This window comes from Heterodontus francisci, chromosome 6 (genome assembly GCF_036365525.1).
Source record: "Heterodontus francisci isolate sHetFra1 chromosome 6, sHetFra1.hap1, whole genome shotgun sequence".
In the NCBI taxonomy this organism is placed as follows: domain Eukaryota; kingdom Metazoa; phylum Chordata; class Chondrichthyes; order Heterodontiformes; family Heterodontidae; genus Heterodontus; species Heterodontus francisci.
This window is the reverse complement of record NC_090376.1, coordinates 25,434,101-25,458,334: the sequence shown is the minus strand read 5'-3', so window position 1 is coordinate 25,458,334 and position 24,234 is coordinate 25,434,101. Positions and strand designations below refer to the sequence as shown.

General features: G+C 43.4%; 1 protein-coding gene across 1 annotated transcript in view; it reads left to right on the top strand.

The window, feature by feature from the left end:
* Window positions 1-24,234, top strand: part of mgat4a (alpha-1,3-mannosyl-glycoprotein 4-beta-N-acetylglucosaminyltransferase A) — a 263,412-nt gene that overhangs the window by 186,637 nt on the left and 52,541 nt on the right. The window contains exons 8-9 of the mRNA XM_068033329.1: window positions 1,939-2,053; window positions 11,988-12,118. Of these exons, the coding sequence (XP_067889430.1) occupies window positions 1,939-2,053; window positions 11,988-12,118 (246 nt within the window). The remainder of the gene's footprint in view (window positions 1-1,938; window positions 2,054-11,987; window positions 12,119-24,234) is intronic.

Genomic DNA, 24,234 nt, shown 5'->3' with positions numbered 1-24,234 from the left:
ATGGGAATACCACCACCTGAAAGTTCCCCTCCAAGCCACACACCATCCTGACTTGGAACTATATCGCCATTCCTTCACTGTCGCTGGGTCAAAATCCTGGAATTCCCTAACAGGTGTATCTACACCACATGGACTGCAGCGGTTCAAGAAGGCAGCGCACCACCACCTTTTCAAGAGTAATTAGGGATGGGCAATAAATGCTGGCCTAGCCAGCAACACACACATCCCGTGAAAGAATTTTTAAAAATTTGCCTAGTAGCAAGTTTTGTCGTCTCCAAGTTGCTGATGTTTCCCTTATTCTGTCATTTCTGCCTTCTGGTCCTACTAGTTTAAGTGAATGAAATCTATTAGTATTGACTAAACAGTATAGTAACTTTTATTAAGACAGCAGAGTACATGTACACAGCAATGGAACCAAGTTTCGTGATCACATCTGAATAATTCAAAGACTATTGATTGAGAGCTTTTTTTGAAAACCGAGGCAAAAGTGTTGAGCGCTAGATGTTAGGGTAACTGCAATTCATTCATAGCAGACCTCCCAGCCCTGGCCTCCTCAGTTAGTCCAATTGTAATGTAATGCTGGCATTTACCGCAGGTAAATAATTACTATGACACCACAAAATAATGCGATCCTGGAAATCTGAAATAAAAACAGAAAATACTGGAAATACTCAGCAGCTGTGGCAGCATCTGTGGAGAGAGAGAAACAGAGTTAACATTTCAGGTCAATGACCTTTACAATTCTGGTGAAAGATCATCGACCTGAAATATTAACTGTTTCTCTCTCCACAGATGCTGCCAGACCTGTTGAGTATTTCCAGCACTTTCTGTTTTTATTTTAAATAATTGCTACATTCACTCTCAAAGGCTATTTTCTTCTTTCTGTTTAAAAAGTAAGCAAACCAAGCATTAGGATTTATTTCTAGAGTGCTAAATTTGAAAAGTGGAGAAGTTGTGTTAAAATTGTATCAAATCTTGGTTAGACCACACTGAAGAGTATTGTGTATAGTTCTGGTTGCCATATTATAAAAAGGATCCAGAGGCACTAGAGTGGGTGCAAATAAGATTTTCAAGGATGATACCAGAACTGCGAGGTTATACCAATCTGGAAAAGATGAACAGACTGGGTCTCTTTTGAAAAGAGAAGACTGAGGGGTAACCTAATAGAAGTATTTAAAATTAAGCAATTGATATAGTAGATGGAGAGTATTTCCACTTGTGGGGAAGAGCAAATCTAGAGGTCATCAATATAAGATAGGCACGAAGAAACGTCATTACCAAGAGAGTGGTGAGACTGTGGAATACGCTACCACAGGGAGTGGTTGAAGTGAATAGTGCGGATGTATGTAAGAGGAAGCTAGATAAGCATTTGAGGGTTTGGCTGATGGAATTAGATCAGCAAGAATAGGTGGAGGCTTGAATGAACTAGTTGGGCCAATTGCCCTATTTCTGTGCTGTATATTCTATAATAAAATGACCTTCTCAATAAAGGCTGACGTGTAGCTGAACGATTATCCATTGTCAACTTGTGTATAGATTTATGGAGCTTATCAATTAATATGGGATAGTTGATCATCTTGAATGCCCTGATAGAAAGTTTTGCCCACTCCGAACCCGGCTCACGCTCCCCTTATTTTCTTCTTCATTTCCCTAGTAGCAAGTTTTTTTGTCTCCAAGCTGCTTATATTCCCCTTATTCTCTATCATTTTTGCCTTCTAGTCCTACTAAAATACACATTTAGATAGTTGAAATGAAACTCATTTATAATGTATGAATCAACCATCAAAGGCTTATTCACTGCATGCTTATGAATGCATTATCATAAAACTCACGATTTTGCCTGACTTTGTCCATGTTTTACCTGCGCCCTCTGAATTTTTTAAGGCATGATGAATTTTGAGCTTTGGGCAAAAAAAAATGTTTTGTGCTTCCCTACAGCTTGAAGACGACATAGTTGCCAAAGATCATTACTTCAGCACCATGAAAAATTTTGCACTTCAGCTTTCTTCTGAAGACTGGATGGTTCTAGAATTCTCACAGTTGGGATTTATAGGTAAAAAGAAAATTGATGCAGAAAATCAGTGAGAAATCACAACTGGTGATGCCTATGCATTTTAATGTCAAAGTCTTAACGGCAATATTACAGGAAAAAAATGATGGATTAGTAGTTATGAATAATAGAACCACTATAATTTAGTCCATTTTCATAATGTTATTTGTTAGCATTTATAATTATTTTAATTGAAACAAAGTGTCATTTTACAGCATACTGTTTCAACCTGCACATTTTTCCACCTCCATAAAAATGCCTAGTTGTGCTTCTGCTATCTGCCACTGAACCCTATCATTTATCGAGAATCAAATCCTCTCTTTGCTCACCTCTTCTTCTGTATCCTTCCCAAACTCAAGTAAATTCAAAATAAGTTCATAATGTTCAGTAATATCCTTCGGGGAGGAAATCTGCCATCCTTACCCAGTCTGGCCTACGTGTGAATCCAGACCCACACCAATGTGGTTGACTCTTAACTGCTCTCTGAAATGGCCTAGCAAGCCACTCAGTTGTCAGTGGCTCACCACCACCTGCTCAGGGGCAATTAGGGATGAGCAATAAACGTTGGCCTTGCCAGTGACGCTCACATCCCAAGAACGAATCATTTTTTTTTTTTTAAACATCTTCAGTGGGCATGTAGCCCTGTGGGTATTCACATGAAAGCAAGTACAGAAATGGTAATGGAAAAATTTGTGACCCACATTCACATTATCTCAAAAATCCTGACTTTAGGTTCCATGACCATGGCCTTTTTTCGGATCATTTTGTGGGTTTCTCCCACATTCATTTCAGCAGCCTTTCCTCTTCAAGTCCCAGCCCATGCACACTACTCCTCTGTTCCAGACTACCACTTGTACTCCACTCCCTCCATTGCTTGTCATTATGTCCATGGTTCTTTGGACTTTGTCCCATTGCCACTTTGCTCTGTTCAGTTGTCCTTGTTGTTCTTTATTCTCCCCCTTCCCACTGCTGTGTCCAGCTTACTAGCCTCCTCCTACGCCAGTGAAGCACTTTAGAATGTTGTTCTATGTAAAAGGAGCTATATAAATGCAAATTGTAATTGCATGTTTTTTATTCACATTCAGTGTCTTGAACAAAAAGCTGCAGGAATTTTGTTTGTGCTTTTACACGTTTAAACAAATGTACCACCCCAGATTACTAAACTTTCTGTATACATTGTACATTTTCTCCTTTCTGTTTGCTTGCTGGTTTTCTTGTGGACAGTCCACAAGACGGGCTAAGTAACTTGGTAAATTTTGGCCAGAAGACCATTGGTGCATCTAATCTACCCTTCCAACCCACTGACAGTTTCCCTACAATAATCCTGGAGCAAATAGCCCTATATCTTCTGTCCTGATAGGCCTTTGAAAACCTGCCATAGGCTTTCAATTCCACCATGTATGGAAATTGAATTTATTATACTAAATAACATAGAAATAAGTTAGTTACACATGGTTGAAGACTGTAATACATTGATAACCATCTCATGGCTCTCATGCTTTCAAAATTTAGTTTTATGGTACATAGTCACATACATACTAATAAATGAGGCAAGTAATATTCTGTGCTATAACATATAAATAAACCTGATCTTTCTCATATCCTGTAAATGATATACAGAAATTCTAGTTTAATAAAAAAAAGTCCTGGTGAACATGATGCAGCGTATTTATGTCTGTCAAATAATATTGCTGCAGTAAAGAAATCCCAAATGGAGAGAATAAATATTAATCTTTTGACTTCCAGAAACTTGTGGGGATTCCTTGCTCTCCAAGCCACTCATTTTAAAACAATCAGCTCCCACACAGTGAATTACTGATCTCAGCAAGGTCATTGGGCACAGCCCCCAGTGGAAATAAATATCTGGGCCAATGCCACAAAACAGTAAAATTGGGACTAACATTGATCTTAGGCTCTAATACTGTTTGAGGACTCGCTATAAATGAGGAATTCACTTGTTAATGGGAGCAGAATTTGGAGATCGGACCTTATTGTTTTATTAAGGAGTTTTCTTTGCTATAAGGAGAACTGGATGTGCTTCTTAGCCGTAATTCCCCATTGTTAGACTTATGTGATGTTTCACTGATCAGCATCTGCCTGTCAGAGGTGTCTGTTAGTATAATCTCTCTGTTTAATCTCATTTTATCCATTCATAATCTCTTTTTAACCGCATGCTTAAGTCTTTTTCCCTCTCTTTATTTATCCATAATCCATCCAATCCTTGAGATCATCTTTTACATTTATTTACCACTCTAAGAAGCATCTTGTCCCAAGTATGGAACACCCTCACACAAAAAGCAGTAGATGTTAGCTCAGTTAATAATTTTAAAGCTGAGATTGATAGATTTTTTTTTGCTATTAAGGCATATGGAGCCAAGGCAGATAATTGGGAGTTAAGATGCAGATCAGCCATGATCGCATTGAATGGCAAAACAGGCTTGAGTGGCTGGATGGCATTCTCCTGTTCTTAAGTTCCTAAAGAATTTCAAACTTCATAGCTGCCATTTTGAAGACATTACATTTTCCCACATAACTGGTGTTGTATGATCACTTTGAATGATGTCTCCTTAAGAACACAGTATGCTAATGAGCTAAGTACCAGGATATAGTTATGTGACTAGACACCATAGTCACTCTGCACTACAACACCCTGGACAAAGGTTCTGTATATAGTTTGGTCTGTGTTGTATGTACTAGTTTAGATGTTAATAAACCTTCTAGAGATCTTAAAGGAACTGGAATCCACGTACCTCATTATGCCATGTAAGATAACACAAAGAAACTCCTGATATGGTGGCAGCAGTGGTGAAAAGACAACATATAAGCATGAAGACCATGGGTAAAACAGCTGTGAAAGTGACCCTTCCTACAGCCAAAAGAGAGAAAGTTCAAAAGAAATACTGGCCCTAACATTGGAAAAAAGAAAAAAACTTATCTGCAGCTGTGGGAGACAGAGCACTGAATGACAGGCTGAAAATAAATTCCTGTGATTGGGTGAGTCATTGTGCTTATGGTCAAGGAATCCAGTTGGAAGAAAAAAAGCTTTTGAAGTGCTTAAAAAATTGTTTTTTTTTAAAGGCGCCATGGGAGAGAGAAAAAAAACGGAGTAAACCCAATTTCCCCCTCAAGCTGATCGAGGTCGGCGTCAATACAGGAGGCATCCCAAAAAAAAGTGCGGGAAACCCCGAACACAGCAAAGTCTCCATTCACGTAGCCAAAGCTGAAAAAAATCATTAAACCAGTCCAGCGTGAAGAAGATAAATAAATTCTAGCAAAAAAAAGCAAAAGGGAAAACCCTTGAAATGCCTATCAAACAGCTGTGTAAACATTCAATCAAAGTGCTGGAAGAGAAAAAACAGAGAACACTGTCAAGCAAATGTTGCACTCCATCAAAACAGCTAACTTAGAAAAATAATTCTTAAAGGGGAACAGCACAGTGTTAATAGAGCAAGTACTAAAACAAGCTTTAAGCTACACATAGAAAATTCACAATAAGTACAGTGCTGAAGGCGCACACAGCATTGAACAAAGTTCAATACAGAGCAGAAAGCAAAAGAACAGCAGAAGGATGGATATCAAATTTCCAGCATGAACTGGCGGGCCATTGACATCCTATCCATGTTCAAACTTTTTAAACAAAGAATGTAGTTATGCTTCATAGACCAAGTGGTTTCAGAACCAGAGAAGCAGGCTGTGAAAATACTGATAGCAGTTGGAAATGCGGGGTTATACAGAATCAATACCTCTGGCTTATCTGGAGAGGACCAGAAAGATCCCACAAAGATATGGAAAGTGCTCAAAGATCAGCTTCAGGTAAGAGTAAATTTTATAATTCATCGCCTGGAATTGATGTTCTATAGGCAACAGCCACAGGAATCATTAGATCAATTCGTCAGTAGATGCCGTAGTAAGGGCAATGAATGTGATCTTTCAAAACTGAGCTGTTGAAGTGAATAATGGAGCTGGTGATTGTCTCAATGCCTATTGAGGCATTTCAAAAAGACTTCTTGGGGGAAACAAGAAAAGTTACAGTATTGATGTGCTGCTAGAACATGGCAGGAAATATGAAGCCATTGTAGCTGGACAACAGCATCTGCAAGCATTAGGTGCAGCCAACAGTAACGGCATGGTAACCCGGTCACAAAAAGTAAGCAAGCTGTGTGATAAGTGTGGTTTGTCCTACTCACCGCAAAGTTGTCCTGCTTTTCAAGATCTGTGCAAGGCATGCGGTGCAAAAGGTCACTGGGCCCGCCTATGCAAGAAATCTGGCTCCAAAGACGCAGCCAGGAGTCACAGTAGGACGCAAACAAACAGAAGACAGGTGTAGCAACATGGCAACGGCAGCAAGGAGAGTGCCAGAGACCTGTGTAAATGCAAGCCGATACACGAAGTCCACACCGAAATAGACCTGAAACAAGACTCTGAGTGGAGCGATTCTCAGCCAGAAGATGAGTAGGTGTATCACATTGTAAACCTGACACATTGTGTTGATGAAGTCAAACAACTGAATGCTTTTGCTATTATTAATATCATGTGCCTAAAGAAAGTTGGCAAACACCTGCTCAGGCCTAAGATTGACACGGGAGCTAGTGCAAATATTCCTACCAGTCTGAATCCTGAAGTATATGCACTGGGATCGTTCTGTATATAGCTTGCACTATGTGGTACATACTAGTTTAGATGTTAATAAACCTTCTAGAGATCTTCAAGGATCTGAAATCCACGTACATCATTGTGTTGCTTAAGATTACACAAAGAAACTCTATCCCTCATGTAGCGAGTTCTGTTGCTTAGCTTGTCCATTCAGAGAACAGCAGATTAAGTGTCTGCTCTGATGATGCTGGATTGTTATTAGTATGCTCTTGGATTTGGCAGTGTAATTGACAGAACAATGAGAACAGGTCACCTGTGTGATCTGTTGATTAAAAAGATTTTTTTTTAAATGATGAATGATGAGAGACCTGCAACTTATTACATGAATTATAAATACTAAATGTAGCAATTAGGAAATAGAAAATATTTTCACTTCGGTAGGCATTCAAGTGTTTGCATATTAAGAGCTCTTTTATTGGCTTTTATCTCTGATCCATTTTGATTTGCATCAAAATAAAAGAGCATCTGTATGAATGGTTCTTTATCCCTCTGGTTCATTGCTGTTAATTTGTATAGACAAGTGGTTGATGATTGAGCTGTTGGGCATTAACAAAGCCTTTGTTGCTTTCTGGTTGTAGTTTTTTAATAAAACTTGAGTTATCTTGAAGGATAATTGGAATTCACAAAAAAAAATGCAAATAGTTTTGGGGGGAGTGGCGGTGAAGGCAGAACAGAATTTCTGAGTACATGCTTAACAGTGGTGAAAATGACTGACCCATTCTAATGATCATTGAAAATGTTTTGAGACAATTGAGTCTGACCTGGAGACCTGGGCAATTGTGAGGCAAATAATGTAAGAACCTAAGAAAAGGAGCAGGCATAGGCTATACGGCCCCTCGAGCTTGCTCTGCTATTCAATAAGATCATGACTGACATTCAGTAAGATCATGGCTGATGTTCAACCTCAACTCCACTTTCCTGCCCAATCCCCATATCCCTTAATTCCCTTAAGAGTCCATAAATCTTCAATTTCAATCTTGAACATATTCAAAGACTGAGCATTCCCAACCCTCTGGGGTAACGAATTTCATAGAGTCATAACCTTAACTGGCTGGCTCCTTGCCCTGAGGCTATGCCCTTAACTTTTTTCCAGTAGCCAATCCAATGTAATTTCAATTTGATGGAACGAATGGGAGGGGGCCCCTGGTCCATTATTTCATAGTATAAAAAATAATACGGTACATCATCTTGATCTTGAAGATGATACTTCGAGTGTTTAGCTAATTTCCTGAAGTCACTCCAGAATAAAATTCACATACTGTGGATTGTAAAAATTACCCTTTCTAAAAAAAAAGTAACACCAGCTATTGTAACTGGAGGACTGCAATTTGTATCTTTTAAATCTAATGAGAAGAGGTACATCCCTATTGGATAAGAGGGTTGATGATTGTATGGCACAGTACCAATCACAACACTGTTTTCAGCTGTCTCAGCCTTTAATTAATTGGATTTTGCATTGAGAATAGCAGTGAGGCTAACATCATTCACCATTATTATCGAGTAAATTGAACAGCAACATGCACAGTTAAACACAGAAATCCCAAAGTTGCAGTCGGAGTTACCCTGCTTCACCACAGACTCTTACTATAACAGACTTGGTACTGAAATCCATTTTAGAGCATGAAGTTGCGATCAACATGGGAGAACAGGTTAGGGGTGGTGCATTCAGGTGACAGGAATTTTTAATGGCGTGATCAGTCATCCCAAACAAACTGGTCTGAAAAATATAATTTTACAAGTGTGGGGTCTCATTCCCTCAGAATTTAATTAGTCTTGGAGATTTTTTCAAAAAATCATTTTTCTTTTACTTTGTCTCTTTTATCTCTCTCTCTGTTAATCACAGCTGTCTTTCACAATTTTTATTTTGCTTTCTGTACGTGATTAAGATCTAATTTATAATTCTTGGCTTAGACTCTGCAGGCTGAGATTTTACTGCAGGGTTCAGGATCCTGTCATCAATCCAAGAAGTGGGTCCCTAGTCCACTACCTGGCAGGGGGATCGGCTCGGCAATTTTACCGCAGGTGGCCTCGCTGTCCCATTAAGGACGACAGGTGGGTTCCCAATAGGGCTGGCAGCTCTCAAGCCTCGGCAGCCACATTGGGAGAGGTTGGGTGCTGCTGAGGCAGGTTGGGTATTGCAAAGGCACCTCAACGTGGAGACGCCCTGAGACATAAGTACAAATTAAAATTTAGGGGGCCAAGGGCAGTAGGCCCCTTGGGACAGGGGGAACCCCTCCAGTAGGATCTTTGGGGTGACGGGGCTGCCTTTCCTTCCCATGGCCCCCTCTTTGGACCATGGGGCCTCTGGCTCTGATGGTCCCCTGGGCTGCTACAGGGAGGCCACTTCCATGAAGCTGACGGCAGCCCCACATAACGAGGGGCTGCTCTGCTGTCGGCAAAATGCTGGTGGCCCCGTAAAATGGCTTCTAATTATGTTAATAGGCTGCTTGCCTCCGTGGAGCAGGCAGCTGATCTGCCTCACAGCCGCAAACTGGTAAACTTTCCTAAAAGTAGGAGAGTAACAGGGAGCCCTCCCGACGTGGCTCCCTTCTATTTTACCCACCCCCCGCCACGCCTCTGTTTCTGTCACCTGATGGCCAGTAAAATTCAGCCCTGTTTGCCTCAGTGAGATTTTCTTCAGTCTGATTAGTTTAAGAGCCACACTGTTGCTTGCCCTGCTCACGTGCCACAGATCCCCTGTAGCCGGTGGCACACTGGATCAAATGCCAGATTTGAGCAAGTATCTGCTCAAAAGCCCATGAAAAAGTCTATGGACAGTTGCCAGTGTAGTGAACAGCAAGTGCAATTCCTTCGCCATTGACTGCAAAATCCAAGCCATTGTCAGTCCAGCTGCTTCTCCCTCCACCACCAATATTGCAGAATAAACTGCTGATGTCTATTGCTTAGGCTCACACATGATAAAGGTCCTTTGAGGAAGGTGTCGGGGTTGCTATTATCCATTAGTATGAGCCATGGCAAGAGTTGCGAGGAAATAAAATCTGATTTCAATTGGCTCTGTTATCCTCCCTATCATGAGGTTCCTAGAACATGTAAAACAATATTCCAGCTATGTGGTGGCTTCTACTTAGGAAGAGCATGTGATCACTGATGGTGACTTATAGAAACCTAGGGTTGGATTTTGTTCTCCTCTAGGCATCTGGTTCCGTGGGGGGAGGGGGTGGGGGGTGCCTGAAGATGCCTCCGAGAGAGGGCCGCCACACACCCTGACGCCGGGAGAGCCCGGCCCGATATTACCGGTGGCGGTGCTGCTGCGTAGCAGCACCCCCCCTCCCCCACCCCCCTCGCCACTTGGCGACGGGACCCCAATTTGAACATTTAAATAATTTAAAATGATTGAATTAATAACACTCACGTCGCCACCTGATCTCCCGCTGCAATCGTCGGCCCAGTGGCCAACACCCCCGCACCTTCAGATCCCCATCTTGGGGAAACGAGGCGCCGCGCTGCTGGGGAGCGGCGAGGAGGTACGTTTATTGATTTTGGCCAGGGGGAGAGGGCGGCGGGAGGAACGGGGTCAAATTAAAGTCATGAGTGTAGGGGATGGTGGGAAGGGTTGGAGTTTAAAGTTTGTGCAGTTTGGTGTCGGGGAGGGAAGATCAGATGGACAAGATAAGGGTTTGGGGGTGGGGGGTAGGGAAAGTAATTAATGTAATTGTTATCGTGGGGGATGGGAGAGGGGCAGAAGAAATGTCTTTATTTTTATTTACCTAACCTTTAAATATTTAAATTGCCTGGTGGGGGTGGGGTGGGGGGGACAGCACTTTAAAAATGGCGTCAGCGCATGCGCACAGGCAACTGATGCCATTGCTGGGGACGGACTGCCCACCCTCTCCACATGATTGGGGGTGGGCAGCCTACCGCGGCTATTCAAATGAGCTGTCGAATGGAAGGTTGTAGCAGCTCTGCGACATGTGCAGGCTGCCGTTCTTTTCGCCACAGTAAATTCAGCCCTTATAGAAAGCAGTTCAAGGCAAAAATTCAGTTATCCCAATGAGTCGGGCTTCAGCTACAAAGTAAGCAAGTTTTTTTTTGCCAGTGCAGTGGGGAATGTATCTTCAGTGTCAAACTTATTAGAAAGAATGCCTTGTACAAATCGAACAACATTTTGCTTTTGTATTCCCTGCTACTATATGTAACATCCAGAATCCTAGTTGGCTTTTTATTGTCTTGTCTATGTGCACTCTCACCTTTCATTAGTCTTTTTCAATGTTTTAAAAAAAAAAGTACCACGTTACCTTTTCCTATATTGAACCATGTCAGCCATCCGTCTACCCACTTTGTTTCTTGTCTGTCCTCCTGCAGCATCTAGCATTCTTCCTCAGTTTGATATTCTGTTAATTTGGTATCATTAATGAGCTTTAATGCTTTAATATTCTCGTGCCAATGTCCAAATCTTTTATGTTAATGGAAAACAAAAGAGGTCCGAGCAAAAAACACGAACCAAATCATATTTTTATTCTCCTTCTAACTACTTTCTATACCCTAACCATTTCTTTATCCATGAAGCTAAATTTCCTTAATAACATATGCTTTAACCTTTGCAAAAGTCTCATGTGGCACCTTATCAAGAACCTTGTGGAAATCTGTCTACTGCATTCGTAAATTTCCATTAAATGAACCACCCTTCACAAATTAAAGTTGACCCTCCTTGATTAGCCTATGTCTTATTTAAATTCTCACTAATTTTGTCCCCATCACAAATTCTTTAAGCACACCCACAGTTGAGACAAGAATAAGTGACATAGAATTTCCTTGGTTACCTCTTTCCCTTTTGAACAGCAGTTTTAACAGTTACCATTTTCTAATTTTGGCACGACTCCCAGTGTCAAGGGAAATTGGAAAATTGAGTTTCTGAAGCTGCTGGAAGGTTGTTTTTTTAAAAAAAAAATTAAAGTAGTTGTGTAATTTTAAATATTGTAACTGGAGATATATACTCACACTGTTGTGTCTGTTGGCCTTTTGTTGACTGTGCTTAATGTTGCTGGTTGGAGGCAGACAAATTGTGCAGAACTTCAATAGATGTGTTGACAAAGGAGCAGCAGAATGTGAGCATGAATATTAATGAGGATTACACAGCAATTTAGCAACACGCATTTTGGCCTCCTTTTAAAAAGTTTAACGAGCCTAGTTTAGTGAAATTGTCAGATATGATTCAAGTAGTTTCAAACACATAGTATAATAAGCTGCATTTTATGTTGTGCATGTGTTGTCTCAAATTATTTTGCAATAATTGTACTCGGTGTTTTATCGTTTATCATACAAGGCAAAATGTTTCAGTCTCCTGATTTGAATCTTATCGTGGAGTTCATACTGATGTTCCACAAGGAGAAACCAATTGACTGGCTGTTAGACCATATCTTATGGGTGAAGGTCTGCAACCCTGAAAAAGATGCGGTAAGTGCAGAACTTTGTTTCGTAGAAGTTTTGAACTCAAGGTCTGGTTTACAATGCAAACCTGTACATTATATTTCATTAGTATTAAAAAAATGTTGGCAATGGACTAGATATACAGAAATACTAATTTCTAATTAACCTGAAAACTGTTTTTGTGACTTATTTGCATTTTTCGTAATAGCCAAGGCGATTGAATGCAAATTCTAGCTTCGTGATTTTAACCTACATGGTACATTTTGTCTTAGAGCTGTGGGATAGGTGGCGATTGAGTTGGTCCCTGAGCGCAAAAAAACTGTCAGAGCTTAGTTGATGTGCACCATTCTTGAGCAACTCCCACAGTTGTGTTACAGTGCAGGTAAGGCTGGGAGGATAACTGAGAGCAGGTTGCTGTCTGCCCTATTCTTTTATATTACTAGGTTTTCTTGTATCTGCCTTTGGGCGACCTGCCCAGTACATTTCAGCACTGGATTCCATGAGTTCAGAGAAGGTTACAGATTAAAGCAATCGCTAATGTTTCATAAGATAGGATATCCATTTGGAACTCAGCTATTTAATTCTGATATTTTTCTATTTTTATATGAAACCGGTACTTAAAATTATTTTACCACTGGAAGGATCGTAAATTTATTTTCAAAATAACAGCATACCTTTGATTTGGGGCACATTTGTATAACGTCATCACTATGACCAGTGCATTAGATGAATTTTTCCTCACTGTTTGTTTTTATTTATTTATTGAGGCTTATTTGAATGCAAGCCAGAGTCAGAAGATGAAGGTCTCATCCTGCTGAGGGCATTTAAGAGGAAAATGTGAAATGAGGTTTGACATTCTTCTTCCATCTGTCACTTGGCAGGAGTTCACAGCACAAATCCTGTCCCCTATAATAGCTTCAGCTGTGAGGGCCAAAGGCTGATCATGTGTGTGTCCTGCTTAGTGGAAATGCAACAAAATTTCTTGCTGCTTGCCACTCAAAGAATGAGTAAAGATTTATCAGAGCTGGACTTGGTTGAGGCACAAAGGGTGGTCAGAGAGGAATTTCCCAGATTCTTTTCCCCCAGTTGTTTTTTTTTTAATCTGGTTTTTTGCCTCTTTCAGGCAGCTGAAAGCACAACCACCAATGGTGGGATGAAGGAAATTGGGGATCCACAAGAAGCCAGAATTGGAGTAATGTGAAGTTCTCAAAGGGTTGTAGGGCTGGAGGAGCTAACAGAATGGGAAAGGGCAAGGCCATGAAGGGATTTGAAGAAAAGGATGACGCTTTAAATTTGCATGATAGGCCGGGAACCAATGTGGGACAGCTAGCATGTAGGTGATGGACTTTGTGGGTTAGGATCTGGAGAGTTTAGCCCACTTGGCAGTAGTGATGAGAACTTGCAGGTGCCAGTGGTGATTATTTATTTTTGTCACAATTACATTATATCTGGAGACAGGGAACTAAACCATCTCAGAAGATTGTACAAAACCTTGTGTATATTACAGCACTTTAAATGGTGTGATAATATAAACAGGTCAGGCTATAGGTTTATGGTGACTGGATATGTTATGTTTTTAATAAAACGGGATTCCAGGAGTGCGACTTTAACCCTGACGACTGCCCGTTTCCCACCTGAAAAATGGATAGCCAGCAATTGAAAATCTTAGACATGAGGTGGCAACTCATCTGCCGCATTAACACCCACCATCTGCGTGATGCAAATTTCAACGGTGACTGTGCATAGATAAGCAGCCCACCCACATGGGCGCTGCTTAAATCTGCAAACTGGAGTCCTATTTCGGTTCTACCTTCTGATTGCAAATTTGAGGTAGAAATGGGCAGAGCATCTGCCACGCAGACTCCTCCCATTTATACCAAACAGCCTTAAAGGAACCACTGGAGGTCGCTCACAACACAGCCTAGCGAAATTGACTTGATGTGCCAGCTGACAGTTGAAGCCAGTCAATTTCCCACTGTCCCAATGGAGGCCTTAAAATGGCTTGGACCTCATGCCGACACCAACAGGCTGACTTCACGTTTGTTTTGGGTGTTACTTTAAAACTGGCCCCCTGCACATTTACTGGTAGTTAAAGATTGCACGCTGCAGTTCTCTCCATTTACATTGCAAATTGTGGGTTCATAAAGGGAAGAGATTTAGTTATTATTACATGGGATTCGTGATTTTTACTGACATTTGGGACAATTAATTTTTTTTGTGACAACTGCAAATCATGGTTGTGAAACTGTGCCTTCTCAAGGTTTGTTTCCTAGATCCTGTGCGTGATGGAATTGATGAGTTTTGTCTGACTCAGAAATTTGTAGTCTAGGCAACTCCATCCTTGAGGCTGGAGAAGAATTGGCAGCATGTACACTCAGAGAAATGAAACATTGAAAATAGTATGAAGGTTCATTAGAGTTGAATATATATGTATGAGTTCTGTTACCTAATGGTGCATTAAAGTTATGATGTACAACCAGGATCAGATTTTCTTACTGCAAGACAGGATCAATTAGATTGTGTTAATTATCCTTGCCATCTCATCAAATGCATGTAGATGGCATGATTCTTCAGTGTTAAAATGTCATAAAATTATACAGCACTTTCAGGTATTTTTAACTAACCAATGCATCTTGGAACAGAGGAGGCTAAGGGGAGATTTAATTGAGATGCATACAATTGAGGGGTTTAGATAGATCCTTCTGATACACTCTATTTCCCTTAGTGGAGAGGTCAATAACCAGGGGGCATTGATTTAAAGTAATTGGTAGAAGGATTAGAGGGGAATTGAGGAGCAATTTTTTCACCCAGAGGGTGGTTGAGGTTTGGAAGTCACAGCCTGAAAGGGTGGTAGAGGCAGAAACCTTCATTGCACTGAGATCTGTACTTGAAGTGCCATAACCTACATGGCTATGGACCAAGAGCTGGGAAGTGGGATTAGGCTGGATAGCTCTTTTTCATCTGGCATAGACATGATGGGCCAAATGGCCGCCTCCTGTGCTGTGAATTTTCTATATAAAATACCATATATAGATATTATGTCTGTGTACCTGTGTATATAAGTAAAAAAAATCATGTAATTCTTTGTATCTCAGACCACCTCCAGGCGCTTACCCATTGTCTCTCGAGATAAGGAGGCCAAAGAAGTATTTAAAACAATCAAAACCAACTCTGGACATCCTAAACGTACAGGATAATTAATTCATGCTGCATTCTGATTAAACAAAAACATTCTTTCTACTTTGATTTTCCTACAGAAATGCTTACAGTAGTCCTCAAACGGTTGATGTGGAAACTGTTTTCTGCAAACTCCCTCACCTACCACGGAAAGGAGAAGTGTTTGTTTTACATGTGATTGGAAGATTTTAAATTATGTTGGTTTGTTCAGTTTATTGGAGTTGATTTGGACAGTCAACAGTAATGGTGTTGGTGACCAAAAAATAAAGCTTGGAGATCAAGACAGCTGAATTTGTCAAGATATAATGAAATTGGCTGCTGATAAATATATATTCCTTGGTGTTGTTGCAACAGATTAAATGTCAGTGCTATAGTAGGGGAGAGAAGAACGTGCATGTAATGATTTACCATAATCAGTGGCAGATGGATCTGATAGCTATGTTACTCTGTACCTTTTTAAAAATTCATTCAGGGTATGTGGGTATCGCTGACAAGGTCAGCAGTTATTGCCTTTCCCTAATTCACCTTAAGAAGGTGATGGTGAGCTGCCTTCTTGACTGCTGCAGTCCATCTAGTGTTGGTACACTTACGGTGCTGTTCAGGAGGGAGGTCCAGGATTCTGACCCAATGACAGTGAAGGAATGGCGATTTAGTTCCAAGTCAGGATGGTGTGCGACTAGGAGGGGAACTTGCAAGTGGTGGTGTTCCCAAGCACCTTCTGCCCTTGTTGTTCCAGGTGGTAGAGTTTGCGGGTTTGGAAGGTGGAAGTCTTGGCGATCATAAGATCATAAGAAATAGGAACAGGAGTAGGCCATTCGGCCCCTCGAGCCTGCTCTGCCATTCAATCATGGCTGATCTGATTGCAGCCTTAACTCCACTTTCCTGCCTGAGTTGCTGCCGTGCATCTTGTAGATGGTACGCATGTGTCGGTGGTGGAGGGAGTGAATGTTGAAGGTGGTGGATGGGGTGCTAATCAAGCGGGCTTTGTCCTGGATGGTGTCACGCTTCTTAAGTGTTCTTGGAGCTGCACTCATCCGGGCTGGTGGCGACTGTTCCATCACACTGCTGACTTGTGCCTTGTAGCTGGCGGAAAGGCTTTGGGGAGTCAGGTGGTGAGTCATTTGCCACATCATACCCAGTAACGACCTGCTCTTGCAGACTCAGTGGGTAGAATTTTATGCTGGCAGCTGGGGTCTTGACATCGGGGGGAAACTGATGCTGAGATCCCCGTGTCACATCTTGTACGAAAGGCCTGCTGAGTTTAGTGCCAATCAGGCACTTAACTTGAGAGCGGCAGGCCTTCCATAGGATTGAGGACCCGGTCGCCAGAAGTCCCCGTCTTGCAGAGCTGCTGGCCAATCAGAGGTCGGCAGCTGCAGCACCACCGCGGAGGCAGTGGCTGTTGCTGTAGCTGCAGCAACCAGACACCGAGGAGCAGTGCTGGAACCAGGCTTCAGGTAGGTCAGGGTGGGGAGGGGTCCTGTGAGGTAGGAGTCATGGGGGAATGGGGGAGTCGGCAGCTAGGGCAGTCCTCAGTGGGCCCCCACCCCTTCCTGATGCCGGGGTCCCTTGTTCAGGCACTAAGTGCCTTTGAACGAGGGACACCACTCCCCACCACCGCCCCTCCCTCCCCCACCATTGCCCTGCAGCAGCCGGGAAGCAGCCCATGCAGTTTTTCGTGCTGTATTTCCCGTGCAGCGACAGGACTGCCTGCTGCACAGGTAATTGCGGATGCAGCGGGAAGAGGACCTTAATTAAGGATTAATGACCCAGTTAAGGGCCTCAGTTGGCAGCAGGCCTTCCCCTCCCAGACTAAATTTTGGCAGATTTGGGATGGTGACAGGGTCCCCTCCGCCACTACCTCCACCGATTTTATGCTCTCCCAGCCTCCAAACCTGCCACGGGGGAGAGAATTAAATTCTCCTCAGTATTTAAATGACTGGTCGTTTCGTGTCAATGGTGACCCCCATAATACTGATGGTGGAAGATTTAGTGACGGTAATGCCATTGAATGTCATGACGTTGTGGTGAGAAACTCTCTTGTTTGAGATGGTCGTTGCCTGGCACTTTTGCCACGCAAATGTTATTTGCCACATCTCAGTCCAAGCCTCAATGTTATCCAGTTCTTGCTGCATCTGGGCATGGACTGCTTCGTTATCTGAGAAGTCATGAATGGTACTGAGCACTTTGCAATCATCAGCAAACATCCCCACTTCTGACCTTATGATGGAGGGAAGGTCATTGAAGCCGCTGAATATGATTGGGCCCAGGACACTACCCTGAGGAACTCCTGCAGTAATATCCTAGGCTTGAGATGATTGACCTCCAATAACCAGAACCATCTTCCTTTGTGCTTGGTATGACACCAGCTAGTGGAGAGTTTTCCCCCTGATTCCCATTGAGTTCAATTTTGCTAGGCCTCCTCGATCAAATGTTGCCTTGATGTCAAGGGCAAACACTCTCACCTCATCTCACCTCCTGGAATTCAGCTGTTTTGTCCATGTTTGAAACAAAGCTGTAATGGGGTTTGGAGCTACGTGATCCTGGTGGAACCTAAACTGAGCATCGGTGAGCAGGTTATTGCTGAGTAAGTGTCACTGACACTTTCCATCTCTTTGCTGATGATTGAGAACAGGCTGATGATGCAGTAGTTGGTCAGATTGATTTGTCCTGCTTTTTGTGGAAAGGACATACCCGGGCAATGTCCACATTGTCGGGTTAATGCCAATGTTGCAGCTGTACTGCAACAGCTTGACCAGGGGTACAGCTAGTTCTGAAGCACAAGTCTTCAGCACTACAACTGGGATGTTGTCGGTGCCCACAGCCTTTGCTGTATCTAATGTACTCACTTGTTCCTTGTGTCACATGGAGTGAATCGAATTGGCTGAATTTGTGATGCTGCGGACCTCAGGAGGAGACCAAGTTGGATCATCTGCTCGACACTTCTGGCTGATGCTTGCAAATGCATCAGCCTTTTCTTTTGCACAAGTTTGTTGGGCTCTGCGATCATTGAGGATGGGAATGGAACAAAGAACAGTACAGCACAGGAACAGGCCATTCGGCCCTCCAAGCCTGCGCTGATCTTGATGCCTGCCTAAACTAACACCTTCTGCACTTCCGGGGCCCATATCCCTCTATTCCCTTCCTATTCATATATTTGTCAAGATGTCTCTTAAACGTCGCTATCGTATCTGCTTCCACCACCTCCCCTGGTAGCAAGTCCCAGGCACTCACCACCCTCTGTATAGAAAAACTTGCCTCGCACATCCCCTCTAAACTTTGCCGTTCGCACCTTAAACCTATGTCCCCTAGTAACTGACTCTTCCACCCTGGGAAAAAGCTTCTGACTGTCCACTCTGTCCATGCCGCTCATAACTTTGTAAGCCTCTATCATGTCCCCCCTCCACCTCCATCGTTCCAGTGAAAACAATCCGAGTTTTTCCAACCTCTCCTCATAACTAATGCCCTCCAGACCAGGCAACATCCTGGTAAACCTCCTCTGTAACCTCTCCAAAGCCTCCACGTCCTTCTGGTAGTGTGCGACCAGAATTGCATGCAATATTCTAAGTGTGGCCTAACTAAGGTTGTGTACAGCTGCAACATGACTTGCCAATTTTTATACTCTGTGCCCCGACCGATGAAGGCAAGCATGCCGTATGCCTTCTTGACTACCTTATCCACCTGCATTGCCACTTTCAGTGACCTGTGGACCTGTACGCCCAGATCTCTCTGCCTGTCAATACCCCTAAGGGTTCTGCCATTTACTGTATACCTCCCACCTGCATTATACCTTCCAAAATGCATTACCTCACATTTGTCCGGATTAAACTCCATCTGCCATTTCTCCGCCCAAGTCTCCAATCGATCTATATCCTGCTGTATCCTCTGACAATCCTCATCATTATCCGCAACTCCACCAACCTTTGTGTCGTCCGCAAACTTACTAATCAGACCAGCTACATTTTTCTCCAAATCATTTATATATACTACAAACAGCAAAGGTCCCAGCACTGATCCCTGCGGAACACCACTAGTCACAGCCCTCCATTCAGAAAAACACCCATCCACTGATACCCTCTGTCTTCTATGACCGAGCCAGTTCTGTATCCATCTTGCCAGCTCACCTCTGATCCCGTGTGACTTCACCTTTGTACCAGTCTGCCATGCAGGACTTTGTCAAAGGCTTTACTAAAGTCCATATAGATAACATCCACTGCCCTTCCTTCATCAATCATCTTCGTCACTTCCTCAAAAAACTCAATCAAGTTAGTAAGACACGACCTCCCCTTCACAAAACCATGCTGTCTCTCGCTAATAAGTTTGTTTGTTTCCAAATGGGAGTAAATCCTGTCCCGAAGAATCCTCTCTAATAGTTTCCCTACCACTGTCGTAAGGCTCACCGACCTATAATTTCCTGGATTATCCTTACCACCCTTCTTAAACAAAGGAACAACATTGGCTATTCTCCAGTCCTCTGGGACCACACCTGTAGCCAATGAGGATGCAAAGATTTCTGTCAAGGCCCCAGCAATTTCTTCCCTTGCCTCCCTCAGTATTCTAGGATAGATCCCATCAGGCCCTGGGGACCTATCTACCTTAAAGCTTTGCAAGACACTCAACACCACCTCCTTTTTGATAATGGGATGATTGAGACTATCTGCAGTCCCTTCCCTGGGCTCATCATCCACCAAGTCCTTCTCCTTGGTGAATACTGATGCAAAGTACTCAGTTAGTACCTCACCTATTTCCTCTGGCTCCACGCATAGATTCCCATCTCTGTCCTTGAGTGGGCCAATCCTTTCCCTGGTTACCCTCTTGCTCTTTATATATGTATAAAAAGCCTTGGGATTTTCCTTAATCCTGTTTGCCAATGACTTTTCATGACCCCTTCTGGCCCTCCTAACTCCTTGCTTAAGTTCCTTCCTACTGTCTTTATATTCCTCAAGTGCTTCATCTGTTCCTAGCCTTCCAGCCCTTACAAATGCTTCCTTTTTCTTTTTGACTAGACTCTCAATATCCCATGTTATCCAAGCTTCCCGAAACTTGCCAAACTTGTCTTTTTTCCTCACAGGAACATGCTGGTCCCGGATTCTAATCAGCTGACGTTTGAAAGATTCCCACATGTCAGATGTTGATTTACCCTCAAACAGCCGCCCCCAATCTAAATTCTTCAGTTCCTGCCTAATATTGTTATAATTAGCCTTCCCCCAATTTAGCACCTTCACCCGAGGACTACTCTTATCCTTATCCACAAGTACCTTAAAACTTATGGAATTATGGTCACTGTTCCCGAAATGCCCCCCCACTGAAACTTCGACCACCTGGCCGGGCTCATTCCCCAATACCAGGTCCAGAATGGCCCCATCCCTAGTTGGACTATCTACTTACTGTTTCAAGAAGCCTTCCTGGATGCTCCTCACAAATTCTGCCCCATCCAAGCCCCTAGCACTAAGTGAGTCCCAGTCAATATTGGGGAAGTTAAAATCACCCACCACTACAACCCTGTTACCTTTACATCTTTCCAAAATCTGTCTACATATCTGCTCCTCTACCTCTCGCTGGCTGTTGGGAGGCCTGTAGTAAACCCCCAACATCGTGACTGCACCCTTCCATTTCCTGAGCTCCACCCATATTGCCTCGCTACATGACCTCTCTGAGGTGTCCTCCCGCAGTACAGCTGTGATATTCTCCTTAACCAGTAATGCAACTCCCCCACCCCTTTTACATCCCCCTCTATCCCACCTGAAGCTTCTAAAGCCTGGAACATTTAGCTGCCAATCCTGTCCTTCCCTCAACCAAGTCTCTGTAATAGCAACATCATATTTCCAAGTACTAATCCAAGCTCTAAGTTCATCTGCCTTACCTGTTATACTTCTCGCATTGAAACAAATGCACTTCAGACCACCAGTCCCGCTGTGCGCAGCAACATCTCCCTGCCTGCTCTTCCTCTTAGTCCTACTGGCCTTATTTACTATGTCCTCCTTATTTACTTCACTAGCTGTCCTACTGCTCTGGTTCCCATCCCCCTGCCACACTAGTTTAAACCCTCCCGAGTGACGCTAGCAAACCTTGCAGCCAGGATATTAGTGCCCTTCCAGTTTAGATGCAACCCGTCCTTCTTGTACAGGTCCCATCTGTCCCTGAAGAGAGCCCAATGGTCCAGATATCTGAAACCCTCCCTTCTCCACCAGCTGCTCAGCCACGTGTTTAGCTGCCCTATCTTCCTATTTCTAGCCTCACTGGCACGTGGCACAGGGAGTAATCCCGAGATTACAACCCTAGAGGTCCTGTTTTTTAACTTACTTCCTAACACCCTAAAGTCCCCCTGCAGGACCTCATCACTCTTCCTGCCTATGTCATTGGTACCGATGTGTACCACAACCTCTGGCTGTTCACCCTCCCCCTTCAGAATGCCCTCTGTCCGTTCAGAGACATCCTTGACCCTGGCACCAGGGAGGCAACATACCTTCCTGGAGTCTCTTTCACGTCCACAGAAGCGCTTATCTGTGCCCCTGACTATAGAGTCCCCTATAACTATTGCTCTTCTGCGCTTTGTCCCTCCCTGCTGAACAACAGTGCCAGCCGTGGTGCCACTGCTCTGGCGGCTGCTGTTTTCCCCTGATAGGCCATCCCCCCCAACAGTATCCAAAACGGTATACTGGTTAGAGAGGGGGATAGCCACAGGGGATTCCTGCACTGACTGCCTGCCCCTTCTAGTGGTCACCCATCTATATGCCTGCACTTTGGGTGTAACCACTTCTCTAAAACTCCTGTCTATGACGCTTTCCGCCACCTGCATGCTCCTAAGTGCATCCAGTTGCCGCTCCAACCGATCCATGCGGTCTGTGAGGAGCTGCAACTGGGTACACTTCCTGCAGATGTAGTCACCCGGAACGCTGGAAGCGTCACGGACTTCCCACATCTCACAGGTGACGCACTTCACCCCTCTAACTGACATTTCTATTACTAATTAGTTAATTGATATAAAATAAATAAATACTTATTAAATCCTTACTAAATTATGATACACTTCACTATGTGGTCCCTAGTGCTAGATTTCTACCATAAATATTAAATGCAGTCTAAATACAGTAATCTCCTCCCTCTGGTTTAGTTACTCTACTTATTAATTAGTTAATTAGTGTTTTAATCAATTTTTATCAGTTTTATTTTCAAATTCGGTACAGATTCCCTACCAGCTAATCAGGTCACAGCTTCCTGTGACGTCACTTTTTCAGTTTTTTTTTCCCACCTGAGCTAACTTACTCTGTAAACTCGCCGCTCTGGAACTCCGCCCTCCGAGTCTGCTCCGAGAATCCCCGAGGTAAGTTTTTTATACTTACTGCTGCGGAACTCCGCCCTCCGAGTCTGCTCCGAGAATCCCCGAGGTAAGTTTTTTTTTATATACTCACCTCTCCGGAACTCCGCCCTCTGAGTCTGCTCAATGTTCATGGAATCTCTTCTTCCTCCCTTCGTTGTTTAATTGTCCACCAGCATTCACGACTAGATGTGGCAGGACTGCAGAGCTTTAATCTGGCCCATTGGTTATGGGATTGTGTAGCTGTGTCTATAGCATACTGCTTCTGCTATTTGGCATGTATATAGTCCTGTCTTGTAACTTCATCAGGTTAGCATCTCATTTTTAGGTATGCCTGATGCTGCTCCTGACGTACTCTCCTGCACTCCTCATTGAACCAGGGTTGAATTCCTGGCTTGATGGCTATTGTAGAGTGAAGCCATGAGGTTGCAGATTGTGGGGGAATGCAATTCTGCTGATAGCCCAGAGCACCTCAAGGATATCCAGTTTTTACCTGCTAGATCTGTTCTGAATCTAATCTATTTAGCACAGTGTTAGTGCCACACAAGACAATGGAGGGTATCCTCAGTGTGAAGACAGGACTTCATCTGTGCAGTGGTAACTGCTACTGATGCTGTTATGGACAGATGTAGCTGTGACAGGTAGATTGGTGAGGTTCAGGTCAATTTGTTTTTTTGCTCATGTTGGTTCTCTCACTGCAGGCCCACTTTGGCAGATATGGTCCTTCAGAGCTCAATCAGCTCAGTTAGTTATGGTTCTACAGAACCACTCTTAGTAATGGACATTGAGATCTGCCATGCAGAGTACACTCTGTCCTTGAATGGCACTCTGTGTCCTTGCTACCCTCAGTGCTTCTTCCAAGTGGTGTTCAACATGGAGGAATACTGATTCATCAGCTCAGGGAGGGCAATAGGTGGTAATCAGCAAGAGATTTCCTTGCCCCTGTTTGACCTGATTCAGTTGGACTTCATAGGGTTAGGTGTCAGTGTTGAGGACTCCCACAGCCTCTCCCTCTCGACTGTATACCACTGTGGCATCATTTTTGGTGGGTCTGTCCTGCCAGTGCAACAGGATATACCCAGAGATGGTGATGGAGGAGTCTGGGACATTGGCTGTAAGGTATCATTCTGAACGTGTGATTATGTCAGCTTGTTGCTTGTCTGGTCTGTGGGACAGCTCTCTCAATTATGGCTAAGTCCCCTGATTGAACAAAGAATAGTACAGCACAGGAACAGGCCATTCGGCCCTCCAAGCCTGCGCTGATCTTGATGCCTGCCTAAACTAACACCTTCTGCACTTCCGGGGCCCATATCCCTCTGTTCTCTTCCTATTCATGTATTTGTCAAGATGTCTTTTAAACGTCGCTATCGTATCTGCTTCCACCACCTCCCCTGGCAGCAAGTTCCAGGCACTCACCACCCTCTGTGTAAAAAAAACTTGCCTCGCACATCCCCTCTAAACTTTGCCCCTCGCACCTTAAACCTATGTCCCCTAGTAACTGACTCTTCCACCCCAGGAACAATTTTTCAGTGTCTGCTGAGCTGGGTGTGCCTTTGTCGTTGTATGGTGATTTTTCCATTCTGTGATGTGTCATGTGTTGGCATAATAATATGCTTTGCCTTATGAAAATTCAAACTTCATTTCATTT